The 13,450-nt window shown below is 41.2% G+C and overlaps 1 protein-coding gene across 2 annotated transcripts in view; it reads right to left on the bottom strand.

The window, feature by feature from the left end:
- mrpl46 (mitochondrial ribosomal protein L46) overlaps nt 1–13,251 on the bottom strand; it is a 14,455-nt gene extending 1,204 nt beyond the window's left edge. The window contains exons 1-3 of one of the 2 annotated variants that reach the window (XM_043677302.1): nt 12,984–13,251; nt 6,442–6,640; nt 4,606–4,782 (exon numbers count right to left, since the gene is read on the bottom strand). In XM_043677302.1, coding sequence (XP_043533237.1) covers nt 4,606–4,782; nt 6,442–6,640; nt 12,984–13,217 — 610 coding nt within the window. In that variant the 5' untranslated portion in view covers nt 13,218–13,251. The remainder of the gene's footprint in view (nt 1–4,605; nt 4,783–6,441; nt 6,641–12,983) is intronic. The other variant, XM_043677304.1, reaches the window with a different exon arrangement.
- Between the last annotated feature and the right edge of the window lie 199 nt (nt 13,252–13,450).

Genomic DNA, 13,450 nt, shown 5'->3' with positions numbered 1-13,450 from the left:
TTGACAGAGTCTCAGTTCCAGGAATTCAGTTTGTTCTCAGGAATGATTTGGCAGGATCCAAGGTGGGAGTGACACCCCTTGTTGTGAGAAGCCCAAGGAAGACCAAGAAACTGAGGAGTTAAACAGAAATATCCTGGTATTTTTCCAGACTGTGTGATAACCAGACCCCACTATCATAAGTCCACAGCACGAAGCAAAAAGTAAAGAGAAAGATGAAGGAGTTGAGTTTCAGTTAGCGGATACCCTGTTTGACATAATAAGGCAGGAAAAACCTGAACAGGCAGAGGGTCAGACAGAATTGTTTAGTCCTGAAAGGCTAAGAGACTTGCAACAGCAAGACAAGACAATAAAAGATATATATGTGGATGCATACTCTGAAATGGAGGCAGAGAATATTCTGGAGGGTTATTATCTGAAAGATAGAATCCCAAAATGGAAATGGAGACCACAGCAGGTTAGTGCAGAGAAGAAATGGGCCAAAGTGCACCAGATTGTGTTGCTGGTAGCATACATACAGGTGGTGTTACGGGTAGCTCATGAACTACCGTAGGAGGTCACCTCGGGGTACGAAAGACTCAGGCTAATGTACAAAAACATATTTATTGGCCTGAAATGCACAGGGATGTAGTTAACTTTTGCCGTACGTATCACACATGCCAAATGGTAGTTAAGTCACAGGCAGTAATAAAACCAGCAACTTTGGTGCCAATTCCCGCATGTGAAGAAACTTTCACATGGGTTATAATTGATTGTGTTAGTCCCCTCCCAAGAACTAAAAGTGGGAACCAGTATGTGTTAACCATAAAGGATGTGTCTCCCAGATTTCCGAAGGCAACACCATTACAGGGTATCAAGGCAAAAAAGGTAGTAAATGAGTTAGTAGCTTTCTTCACATGACATGGGCTACCCAGAGAGATTCAGTCGGACCAAGGGTCAAATTTTACTGCTAGGCTGTTTAAGTGGTTATGGATAGCTTAGGTATACAGCATTTTAAATCCAATGAGTATCATCCTGAATCCCAGGGAGCTTTAAAAAGGTAGCATCAGACCTTGAAGGCCATGTTGAGAACATACTGTCAGGATTATCCAAATGATTGTGATAAAGGTATCCCATTTGTATTGTTTGCCATTAGAGATGCCCCAAATGAATCTACTCAGTTTACTCCCTTTAAATTAATATTCGGTCATGATGTGAGAGGCCCTTTGAAATTAATTAAAGAAAAATTGACAAAACCAAAGTCGGAGATCTCACATTTAGATTATGTATCGAAGTGAGGGAGAGATTAAACTGAGTAGGTGAGTTAGCTAAACAGCATCTAAGGAGGGCACAGTTTAGAATGAAGCAGGTGGCAGATAAAAGCTCCGAGACTCGTACATTCTCCCAAGGGAAGAACATGTTACTACAGTTACCAGTGATAGGAGATCCCTTCGAAGCCAGGTTTAGTGATCCTTATCAAATTGATAAAAAGTTGAGTCAGGTGAACTAGTTAGTAAAGATGCTGGATCAAAAAAAAAGGGTATTGATTATGTCACGTGAACATGTTGAAACCGTATTATACCAGAGAGAAAGAACTGAGAAACAGGTATTAGTCACTGCTGCGCAGAGTGAGGAATCAAATCCAGATAATGTGGATTTTGACGTGGCTCAAAATAGATTTAAAAATGAAGTCCTTGAGGAGTGGGGTAGGTCAGGAGCATAGAACAAAGTTGAAAGATTTGACAATAAGTACAAGGGCATATGTAAGAATCATATGGGAGGACTAATGCTATTATACATGAACCAGATGTAGGGTATACTTCCCCAATAAAAGATCACCCCTATCAGCTTAATCCTCTCAAAGCCATACAGGTCCAGAAGGAGGTGGAGGCCATGCTCGACGAGGACATCATTGAACCAATCCAGAGTGAGTGGAGTTCGCTGATTATCTTAGTTCCCAAACCAGACGGGACTCAACGATTCTGCGTGGATTATCGGAAGGTCAATGACATTACAAAATTGGACTCATATCCAATTCGTAGATTGGAGGACTATATCGAGAAAGTCAGACAAGCCAGTTACATCACCAAGTTGAACTTAGTGCATGGTTACTGGCAGGTAACTTTATCAGAGACAGTGAAAGAAATTTTTGCATTTGTAACTGCAAATGAGCTATATCAGTTTAAAGTGAAGCCCTTTGGAATGAAGAACGCACCTGCCACATTCCACAGACTCATGAACAGAATTGTGGCTGGGTTAACAAACTGTGCAGTCTATGTGGACAATATAGTGATCTTTAGTAAGTCCTGGAAAGATCACATGGAACACTTGGCAGACCTCTTTGAACAACTACAAGCAGCAAAACTAGTGATAAATAAAATTGAATTTGCAAAAGCAGAGGTGACGTTAGAATATAGAACATTACAGTGCAGTACAGGCCCTTCAGCCCTCAATGTTCTGCCGACTTGTCATACCAATCTGAATCCCATCTAACCTACACTATTCCATGTATGTCCATATGCTTGTCCAATGACGACTTAAATGTACTTAAAGTTGGCGAATCTTTGCAGGCAAAGCATCCCATACCCTTACTACTCTGAGTAAAGAAACTACCTCTGACATCTGTCCTATATCTATCACCCCTCAATTTAAAGCTATGCCCCCTCATGCTCGCTGTCACCATACTTGGAAAAAGGCTCTCCCTGTCCACCCTATCTAACCCTCTGATTATCTTATATGTCTCTATTAAATCACCTCTCATCCTCCTTCTCTCTAACAAAAGCAGCCTCAAGTCCCTCAGCCTTTCCTTGTAAGACTTTCCCTTCATACCAGGCAGCATCCTAGTAAATCTCCTCTGAACCCTTTCCAAAGCTTCCACATCCTTCTGATAATGCAGTGACCAGAACTGTACACAATACTCCAAGTGCGGCCACACCAGAGTTTTGTACAGCTGCAGCATAACCTCATGGTTCCGGAACTCGATCCCTCTACGTTCTTGGGACATAACACTGTCTGTGAGTTCAACCTTCCATGACCAAAGGCCATCGAGGAATTTCCATAACCAAACTCAAGGAAAGCAGTGCTTTGATTCTTAGGACTCAGCAGATTCTATCTGAAGTTTGTTCCAAACTTCAGCAATGTAATGGCACCATTAACCGGTTTGCTGAAGAAGAACACAGTTTTGGTGGACAGAACCATGCCAGGAGGCATTCGATCATTTGAAATTAATATTAACCAGCAAACCAGTTTTAGCTACACCAAACTTTTCAAAACCTTTTAACATCGCCATCGATGCTCATGACATTGCAGTTGGAGCTGTACTCCTACAGGAAGATGAGGATGGGACTGAACTGCCAGTTGGTTAGTTTTCGAAGAAGATCAACATACATCAGAGAAATACTCCACAATCAAAAAGGAACGAGAGAGCTTGGCACTGGCCTTACAACGTTTTAATTTGTATGTCACAAACAATGTGTCAGAGACGATTGTGAACGTGGACCACAATCTGCTTACATTCTTAGAACGTTTTAAAGATAAAAATATGAGACTATTTCGTTGAAGTCTTATGTTACAGACTTTTAATTTAAAAATCACACATTTTGCGGGTCGGAAGAATGTAATTGCAGATGCGTTATTGCGGATTTAACGGATAGTGTTTGGCTGAGATTTGTCTTTATTTAATGTTATATATTCAGGTAATGGGAAGAAGTTATATGGGAAGAATATATATTAAAGTTATCTGTATGTTAGGGTAATGTATTTAAAAAGTAGAAAACAAAAAGCCATCTTTTCATTATGGTGGTTCATTTTTTCTTAAAGGGGGTGGTGTTATGAAGATGTGGGTGAACTATATCTTTTAACAGAGTTAAAAGCTAGCAGTGACAGAACCAAGTGTTTTCAATAAGACACAATGAAACATGTGCTCCAGCTACTGGGGTAGCTAGTTGCCTAGAAATGACAAAAAAAAAATAGATTTGAATTAGGCCAGTTTAAATTACACCCTGGAAAATACCAAATTCCAATCAATTTTGAATTGACTATATTGACAATCTAAAAAGCCAATGACACAATCCGATGCTTTGGAGTATAAGACTGTGAAAATTGAACAGTTGGGAGGAGGAGAACTGCCAAGATCCAGCATGCAAACAGACTGCATGAATAATAGCTCTCTTAAAAAGGTACCTTTTGGATTAGTAACCTGTGAAGCAGAAATCCCCGAGAAGAAAAGACACAGGAAAATTCAAATAGAAGAACTGAAAGCTGTCTGGTTTTGAGATAAGAAGTGTTGTTTTGTAAATCTTAATTGGGAGCTTTATCAGACTAGTATTACAGAAGGGAAGGTAAAAGATAACAGAGTAATGACTTGTACAGAGTTGTTAATTAATTATTTCTGTTATACTTTAAGAAATAACGTTGTTAATTTTTACTTTAAACAGTTTGCGGCCACTTGAATTTTTACAGATTACTGCATGGGATATATCGTTTCTATGTTGCTGGTTTTAAATTAAGCAGGAGGGTTTACCCCCGTATCATAACGGGCACAATGGGCTGGATAAACTCCTTCAGTGCAATACTATCAATGTTTCTAATTCTATAGACTATTATATGTAAAAAGCTATCAAATACTGCTACCAGATACTGTAGACAGGGCACGTTCTGCAGTCTGCCTCATGGTTTCCCCCGGCTTCCATTCACTCTGTGGCAGCAACCAAATCTCTTCATCTCCCACTTTTTCTTTTACCAGTAATATCAGTTTCTTATCCAGTTGCCTGTTCAATGTAGATCTGTCATTCTTCTTGTCAGCTTCTAAGACAAAGGTAAAGAAATAAATCTTGAATAATTGGCCAGCCAATACTGTTGCCGGACATAATTCAGCAATGTCTCCTCTGCAGTAATCCCCATTACCAAAAGATAGATTTATGTTAAGTTTGTCACAAATGGATAATAAATAGTCCAATTTTCTTCATGCAGACTGATATATCTTTATCGTTATTGCACAAATAGACAGCAAACATTTAAAGGAGATAAAATTATGAAGGAAAAGTGTTACTGTTTACAGATGTAACAGGCATATGAGATTTGCAATTATTATTAGAAAGGTCACTTTCGAATTGTGCATAACGTTGGACTCCTTCAAATGTCCCTACCACTATGTGTTCTCTATAATAAATGATAGCACTTGTCTTGCTCCAATGGAGTCATTCACAATGTTTGAAGGAGAGAATAAAATTAAAAAGTATTTTGAGATTGTCAGAGGCAGTTTTAAAACTGATCGTTACAGTTTGTTTACTGAGATTACAAATCCATAATAATGAACTGTATATTTCTAGTGAATATATTCAGCAACAAACATCAGGCTGATAGCAGAGACTGGCTGCAAACACGAAACCTTTTAGAAGATGCTTTTTTGACATGTGCAAGTATCAGAAATAGAGCTGAGAGATACATACAAGTTCTCAAAGCTTGACGTTCCTCAAAGTAAACAGTACATTCCAGCAGGAAATTAATGAAGAAAGTCAACAAGATTGGAATCTAAAGTTTGCAATGCTCAACAACATGTAACTATATTACAAACATCAGAAGTCACATTCTATTGAACACCAGTCTCTTTAAATTGCATTCTCCAATGCAACCAGGCTGTCTGACAACACTTTTTTTAAATTATAGAAATACCTAGGCAAAGGTTCAAGGTCTAACTACAGTTAGGAGCACCCTGTACCACACCAACATATTCCAGCAAAATTAGAAGGATTAAGCTTGTAATTATAAGAGAATGAAAGTCTTACGGGTAAATTAGGACAAATGAGTTAGACAGTGTCAAAAAATGTGGTGCTGGAAAAGACAGCATCCGAGGAGCAGGAGTCGATGTTTAAAGCATAAGCTCTTCATCAGTAATGTCAAAATGGCCTGTTAAAGTGGTAATTCTTTGTGACGAGACCTATTTACAAATACATATGAATACACAGACCATTTCAGTTAAATAAAGATATTTACCTGCAAACAGTAACAAAAACGCTCAAGTCCACTAACATTTAAAAACAAAATATTGTAAATACCAAAAACATACTCCAACTTGCTGGATGTCTTCAATAATTTCTCACAATTCTGCCCAACTACTAAGGTTGAAAGAAAGGCACCAAGATAAATGAAAAAAGTGGTTAAATGACACCAATCTTAAGTTGGAAAAGTCAAAACTGCATGGAGGAAAGCAAGATTGAGGGAAGTAAGGAGCTTTACTGTTTTAAGACTCTGGAAAAATGAACTGCAATGAGGAAATTGTGATCACATAATAATCACTGAATTGAAATTGTGAAGGATTTGATTCAAACGGAATTCACTTCCAATAAAAAAAAACACTTTGGATGTAAAATACTGCATTTCTAGCAAAACAAAATTGAGCAAAAAAAACTGAGCACTCTTCAACATACGTGGTTCACTAAAGTTGTAACATTAAAGGACCCAAACCTTGTATTCTCTCAGCAGCTCTAAACTGTCGGAACTTCTGTTCCCACATATCTTCCAGATCTTGAGCAGTCACAAGATCTTGGCCAACATCCTCTTCTTCTTCCGAATCATAATCATCTGCCTGAGTCCAACGAAGTTTTTCTTCATCTTCAAAGACTCGGAGCTCATGATCAGAGTATACACTTTTCTCCAATTCTACCTGCAAAACATAGGAGATCATTTGCATTTCAGGAACCCTATGGGGTTTGAACTATCCATTAGGCTATGGGAGGAGTATCCTCCAGGCCAAATGTTTCACAAGCAGAACAAAACTGTGAAACCAATACAGTGATTCAGAATGCACTATTACACATGAAAGTAAAAAAAAATTAACATAACATCACTGGCTTTATCGCGATGATCTCTAATTTAACAGTTAAGATTTATACGGTTTCAGCATTTCGATTCCACATTCACACTGATTAAATTACATAAGAATATGCAGGCAGTCATATGAAAAACTCACCTTTTTCTCCATTTTGATGAGACTGACTCAATAGAAGCACCTTGCATGTAACTTTGCTTCAACTCTGCATCTAGACACCCAATGTCAGAAAGATATTTGGCTGTGCCCACGAGTAATCATTGCATGACATATAGTAATGTTGAATGACTTCTCCATTATCACCCACCAATCCCCAATCTGACCCAGGTCACCAAGGCGAACCAATAAAACCATAAGCCAATGGAGCAGAAATTAGGTCATTCAGCCCATCAAGTCTGCTCGGCCATTCAATCATAGCTAGTAAATTTCTCAACCCCATTTTCCCCACTTTCTCCCCATAACCTTTGATTCCCTTGACAATCAAGAACCTAATTTATCTATCTTGGTCTTAAAAATATTCAATGACCTGGTCTCCACAGCCTTCTACGGCAATGAATTCCATAGAGCCACCACTCTCTGGCTGAAGAAGTTTCTTCTTATCTCCATTCTAAACAGTCTTTCCTTTACTTGAAGGCTGTGTCCTCAGCTCCTACTCTCGCCTACCAATGGAAACATCTTCCCAATGTCCACTCTGACCAGGCTATTCAGTATTCTGTAAACTTCAATTAGATCCCCCTTCATCTTCTAAATTCCATCGAGTATAGACCTAGAGTCCGCAAATGTTCCCATGTTAGGCCTTTCATTCCTAGGATCATTGTTGTGAACCACTTCCGGACCCGCTCTAGGGCCAGTACATCCTTCGTAAAGTATGGTGTCCAAAATTGCTTGAAATATGGTCTGACCAGAGCTTTATAAAGCCTTAGAAGTGTACCCCTGCTTTTATATTCCAGTCCTCTTGAAATTAAATGCCAACCTATCCGCAAAGATCAAACAACAGTACAGACAAGCCTGAAACCTGACGATCAAAGTATATTGCATCACAAAATCACACTGCTAAACACAAAATTAGAAGAAAAATGTATACTGCTTCTTTAGATCAGAGAATATCAGTGGATGGGGTGTATTTGGATTTTCAGAAATCTGCGCTTAAGTCTCCCACACTAGTCGCTCTAATTTTTCCTCCAGCTGCTCAAGCCTCCAAACTCTGTGCACGGCAGTCATTGCCAGACCCAGAATGCAATGGGTCTACATGCTGAAGAGGTGTGCACAGAACATAGGTTTGCTCACTCACTTGGAAGGCTCGTTTTCAAACATTTCGTCACCATACTAAGTAATATCATCAGTGAGCCTCCAGATGTGCACAGACTAACCACGCAGCTTAGAGGGAACAATGGGCATGCAGATACAAAATCAATGTACATGCCAATATATTGACATGGATTGGGAATTCTTAAGTAGACAGGAAACATGGAGTCTCTTTTCTCCCCCGACCAAGTGAAAAGCAGTGACTTGTGTGATACCACAATAATCACACCTGTGACCCCAGCTTTTCTTTATATACAATCAACAATTTGAATGAGGGAATAAAATGATATATTTCCAAGTTTGCTGACAACAAAGAATTAGCTGGGATTGAGAGTGTTGAGGATATAACAACCATTCAAGGCAGTTTTGATTAATTGATTGATTGATTGATTGCTGTTACACGTATGACAGTGAAAAATGCTGTTTTGTGTGTTATACAGGCAGATTAGCTCAAATCCTCCAACCCTGGCAACATCCTTGTAAAACTTTTCTGAACCCTTTCAATTTTCACAACATCTTTCCGATAGGAAGGAGAACAGATATGCATGCAATATTCCAACAGTGGCCTAACCAATGTCCTGTACAGCCTCCCAACTCCTGTACTCAATACCAATAAAGGAAAGAATACCAAACGCTTTCTTCACTATCCTATCTACCTGCGACTCCACTTTCAAGGAGCTATGAACCTGCACTCCAAGGATTCTCTGTTCAGCAACACTCCCTAGGACCTTACCATTAAGGTGTATAAGCCCTGCTAAGATTTGCTTTCCCAAAATGCAGCACCTCGCATTTATCTGAATTAAACTCCGAACAGGCTGGGGCTATTTTCCCTGGAGCATCGGAGGCTCAGGGGTGACCTTATAGAGGTTTACAAAATTATGAGGGGCATGGATAGCATAAATAGACAAAGTCTTTTCCCTGGGGTTGGGGAGTCCAGAACTAGAGGGCATAGGTTTTGGGCGAGAGGGGCAAGATATAAAAGATATCTATGGGGCAACTTTTTCACACAGAGGGTGGTACGTGTATGGAATGAGCTGCCAGAGGATGTGGTGGAGGCTGGTACAATTGCAACATTTAAGAGGCATTTGGATGGGTATATGAATAGGAAGGTTTTGGAGGGATATGGGCCGTGTGCTGGCAGGTGTGACTAGATTGGGTTGGGATATCTGGTCGGCATGGACAGGTTGGACCGAAGGGTCTGTTTCCATGCTGTACATCTCTATGATTCTATATAAAGTGCATCAGGGTAGAAGAAGAGTGCAGAATACAGTGTTACAGCCACAAAGAAGGTGCAGAGAGAGAGAGATCAACATTAACATTTAACCAGTCTGTTCAAATGTCTAATAACAGAAAGAAGCTGCTCTTGAATCTATTCATAGAAGTATTCAAACTTTTATTTCTTTTGCTCAACGGAAGAGGGTGAAAGAGACTATACCCAGGGTGGAAGGGGTCTTTGATCATGTTGGTTGCTTTTCCAAGGAACAGGATGTATAGAATTGAGTCTACGGATGGAAGGCTGATCTTCGTGATGCACTGGGCGGTGTTCAGGACTCTAATTTCTTGTGGTTTTGGGAACAGCAATTGCCATACTATGCTGTGATGCATCCAGGTGGATGATTTCTATGGTACATCTATGGAAGTTGGTAAGCATCCTTTTGGACATGCTGAATTTCCTTAGCCTCCTGAGGAAGCAGAGATATCTTATACTTTCTTGGTTGTTACATCGACATGGGTGAACCAGGTCAGACCGCTGGTGATCATCACTCCGAGGAACTTAACGCTTTTAACCATCTCCACCTCAGCACCATTTATGTGGACAGGGGCATGGCCTCCAACCACTACCTGAGGTCAGTGACCAGCTGCTTCATTTTGCCCACGTTGATGGAGAGATTGAATGCTTTCTTTACGCCATGCCACAAGCAATCTCGTTCCTGTACTCTGTCTCATCTTTGTTTGAGATCCAACTACAACTGTGGGGTCATCAACAAACTTGCAAATGGAGTTGGGGTAGAATTTGGCCATACAACTGAGTGTGCATATGGCTTAAAGAAGTTGAGTGAGCAGGCAGATGCACTGTAACATGGGATGTTTGAACTTATCCACTGTGGTAGGAAAAATAGAAAGACAGAATATTTAAATGGTGATACACCGGGAATTGTTGACATACATAGGGACCTGGGTACTTTTTTATACCAGTTACTAAAAGTAAGCAAGTGCAGCAAACAGTTAAATAAAATTTTAGGTACTATTTGCTTTCTTTTGTAGTTGGTCCAGTTCAATTTCTGGTCAATGGTAATGTCCAGGATGTTGATAGCAGGGGTTTCAGCAATGATAATTCTGTTAATGTCAAACGGCAGTAGTTAGAATCCATCCTATTGCAGATGATCATTACCTAATACTTGTATGGCATGATTGTTATTTACCACCCAATGTCTGGGTATTGTCAAATGTTGCCACATTCAGGCATAGACTGCTTCACTATCTGAGGAATTATGAATGGTCCTGAATATTACGTTACCAACAAACATCCCACTTATGATAGACAATAGACAATAAGTGCAGGAGTAGGCCATTCTGCCCTTCGAGCCTGCACCACCATTCAATATGATCATGGCTGATTATCCTTAATCAGTATCCTGTTCCTACCTTATCTCCATAACCCTTGATTCCACTATTCTTGAGAGCTCTATCCAACTCTTTCTTAAATGAATCCAGAGACTGGGCCTCCACTGCCACACAGCCACCACTCTCTGGGTGAAGAAGTTTCTCCTCATCTGTCCTAAAATGGTCTACCTCGTATTTTTAAGCTGTGTCCTCTGGTTCGGCACTCACCCATCAGCGGAAACATGTTTCCTGCCTCCAGAATGTCCAATCCTTTAATAATCTTATATGTCTCAATCAGATCCCCTCTCAGTCTTCTAAACTCAAGGGTATACAACTTACCTTCATTGACTGGTGCACAAGAATACCCAGATCTCTTTGTACTGCCGCTTTACCTAAATTGATTCCATTTAGGTAGTAATCTGCCTCCTGTTCTTGCCACCAAAGTGGATAACTATACATTTATCCACATTAAACTGCATCTGACCACTCACCTAACCTGTCCAGGTCACCCTGTAATCTCCTAACATCCTCTCACATTTCACCCTGCCACCCAGCTTAGTATCATCAGCAAATTTGCTAATGTTATTACTAATACCATCTTCTATATCATTGACATATATTGTAAAAGGCTGTGGTCCCAGCACTGATCTCTGCGGTACCCCACTGGTCACTGCCTGCCATTCCGAAATGGAGCTGTTTATCACTACTCTTTGTTTCCTATCAGCCAACCAACTGATGAAACAGTTGAAGATAGCTGTGCCTAGTGTACTATCTTTAGGAATTCCTACTGGGGTGTGCTGGAGCTAAGATGATTGACTTCCAACAACCACAACTATCTTCCTTTCAGCTACATATGACTCCAACTAGGTGAAGAATTCCCCACCCTCAATTCCGAATAACAAAGTTTTGCTTGGGCTCTCTGATGCCAAATTCAGGTCAAATGTGGCCTCTCAACTCCCTTCTGGAGTTCAGCTCTATTGTCCATGTTTGAACTAAGGCTGTAATGAGGTCAGGATCTGGTAGCCCCTGGATCATTAAGCAGGCTATTGCTAAATGATTGCTGCTTCATAGTATTATTGATGAACCTTTCTATCACTTTATTGATGATCAAGAACAGACTGATGAGGCATTAATTGGATGTGGTGCTTTGCGTCAACAGGAATTCTTTGCAATAGTGTCATGTGATATTTAATGTCTCATCATAGGTATAGCACCTTTGACCGTATAGCACTGCAGAACTGAACTCAAAACCTCCTAACTCAGTTGTGTGCTAATGTGTCACTCTGAGCAAAAACTGACTTTGAATGATTAAAGAAGGGTACAAGAAATCCACAATTAAATAACGGACACTACAGACTCTATTTACCATGATTCTAGATTAGAGTGATGGTGGAAAAGCACAGCAGTTCAGGCAGCATCCGAGGAGCAGGAAAATCGACGTTTTAGGCAAAAGTCCTTCATCAGGAATAGAGGCAGAGTGCCTGCAGGGGGAGAGATAAAGAGGGAGTGGGAGGGAAAGTAGTATAGCTTCAGGGTAGAGGAAATGACCTGGGAGTTGCAGTGGGAGAGGGACTCCCTGAGATTCTTGTAGAGAGAGGAGGAAAACTTCTTCAAGGCAGGCATCCTTGCAAGAGAATTCACAGTAGGGTTAAAAATCAACTAGGTAAAAACAATGACTGCAGATGCTCGAAACCAGATTCGAGATTAGAGTGGTGCTGGAAAAGCACAGTAGTTCAGGCAGCATCCGAGGAGCAGGAAAATCAACGTTTCAGGCAAAAGCCCTTCATCAGGAATAGAGGCAGAGTAGAGAGATAAATGAAACCCTACTGCGAATCCTCTTGCAAGGATGCCTGCCTTGAAGAGGTTTTCCTCCTCTCTCTACAAGAATCTCAGGGAGTCCCTCTCCCACTGCAACTCCCAGGTCACTTCCTCTGCCCTGAAGCTATGCTACTTTCTCCCCACCCCCACCCTCCTCTCATTTATCTATCCACCCTGCAGGCACTCTGTCTCTATTCCTGATAGAGTCATAGAGGTGTACAACATGAAGGGCTTTTGCCCGAAACGTCGATTTTCCTGCTCCTCGGATGCTGCCTGAACTGCTGTGCTTTTCCAGCACCACCCTAATCTAGACTCTGGTTTCCAGTCATTGTTTTTAACTCTATTAACCATGATCTGACTGTACAATAAAGCAGGTTCGAATTGCTCACTGCTCTGATCCGTCTGACAATCAGCAGGCGCGCTCCCGCCCAGCGGCAACGCGCGCACTCGCCTGTCCCAGCAGCTGCGCGAACGCGCTCTCCATCGGGTTCATTTTCCGCGACAAGACGGCCGCCCGCTGCAGACACACCGCGCCGCAGCACTGCCAACCCGGCACTTGATTCGGGCTGTGGGCAGGGCCTTTATCGGCCGTCACCCCGAAGGAATGCAGCGCCGAGTATCGCACCAGCCGCCGGAGCCTGACTCCGGCCCCGAACACAGGCACACAGCGCTGCAGCGCCGCCATCTTGCTCCCAACCACCGCCTGCGTCACACGCAATAGGGAGAAACCAACCGCAATGGGGAGGGGGGAGAACAAAGCACAATCACCACCTGCAGGGGAATCAATCCTCTTTAAAATCATCATCACGCACTTTCAGAGAACTAAACACCAATGAATCGAAACCTATTATAAATACAACATAATTATAACAGAAAACTGCAACATATTCATTTAAACTTGTAATTGCGTCCCTTAAA

The sequence above is a fragment of the Chiloscyllium plagiosum genome, chromosome 36 (assembly GCF_004010195.1).
Source record: "Chiloscyllium plagiosum isolate BGI_BamShark_2017 chromosome 36, ASM401019v2, whole genome shotgun sequence".
In the NCBI taxonomy this organism is placed as follows: Eukaryota; Metazoa; Chordata; class Chondrichthyes; order Orectolobiformes; family Hemiscylliidae; genus Chiloscyllium; species Chiloscyllium plagiosum.
This window is presented reverse-complemented; position numbering and strand designations above follow the sequence as displayed.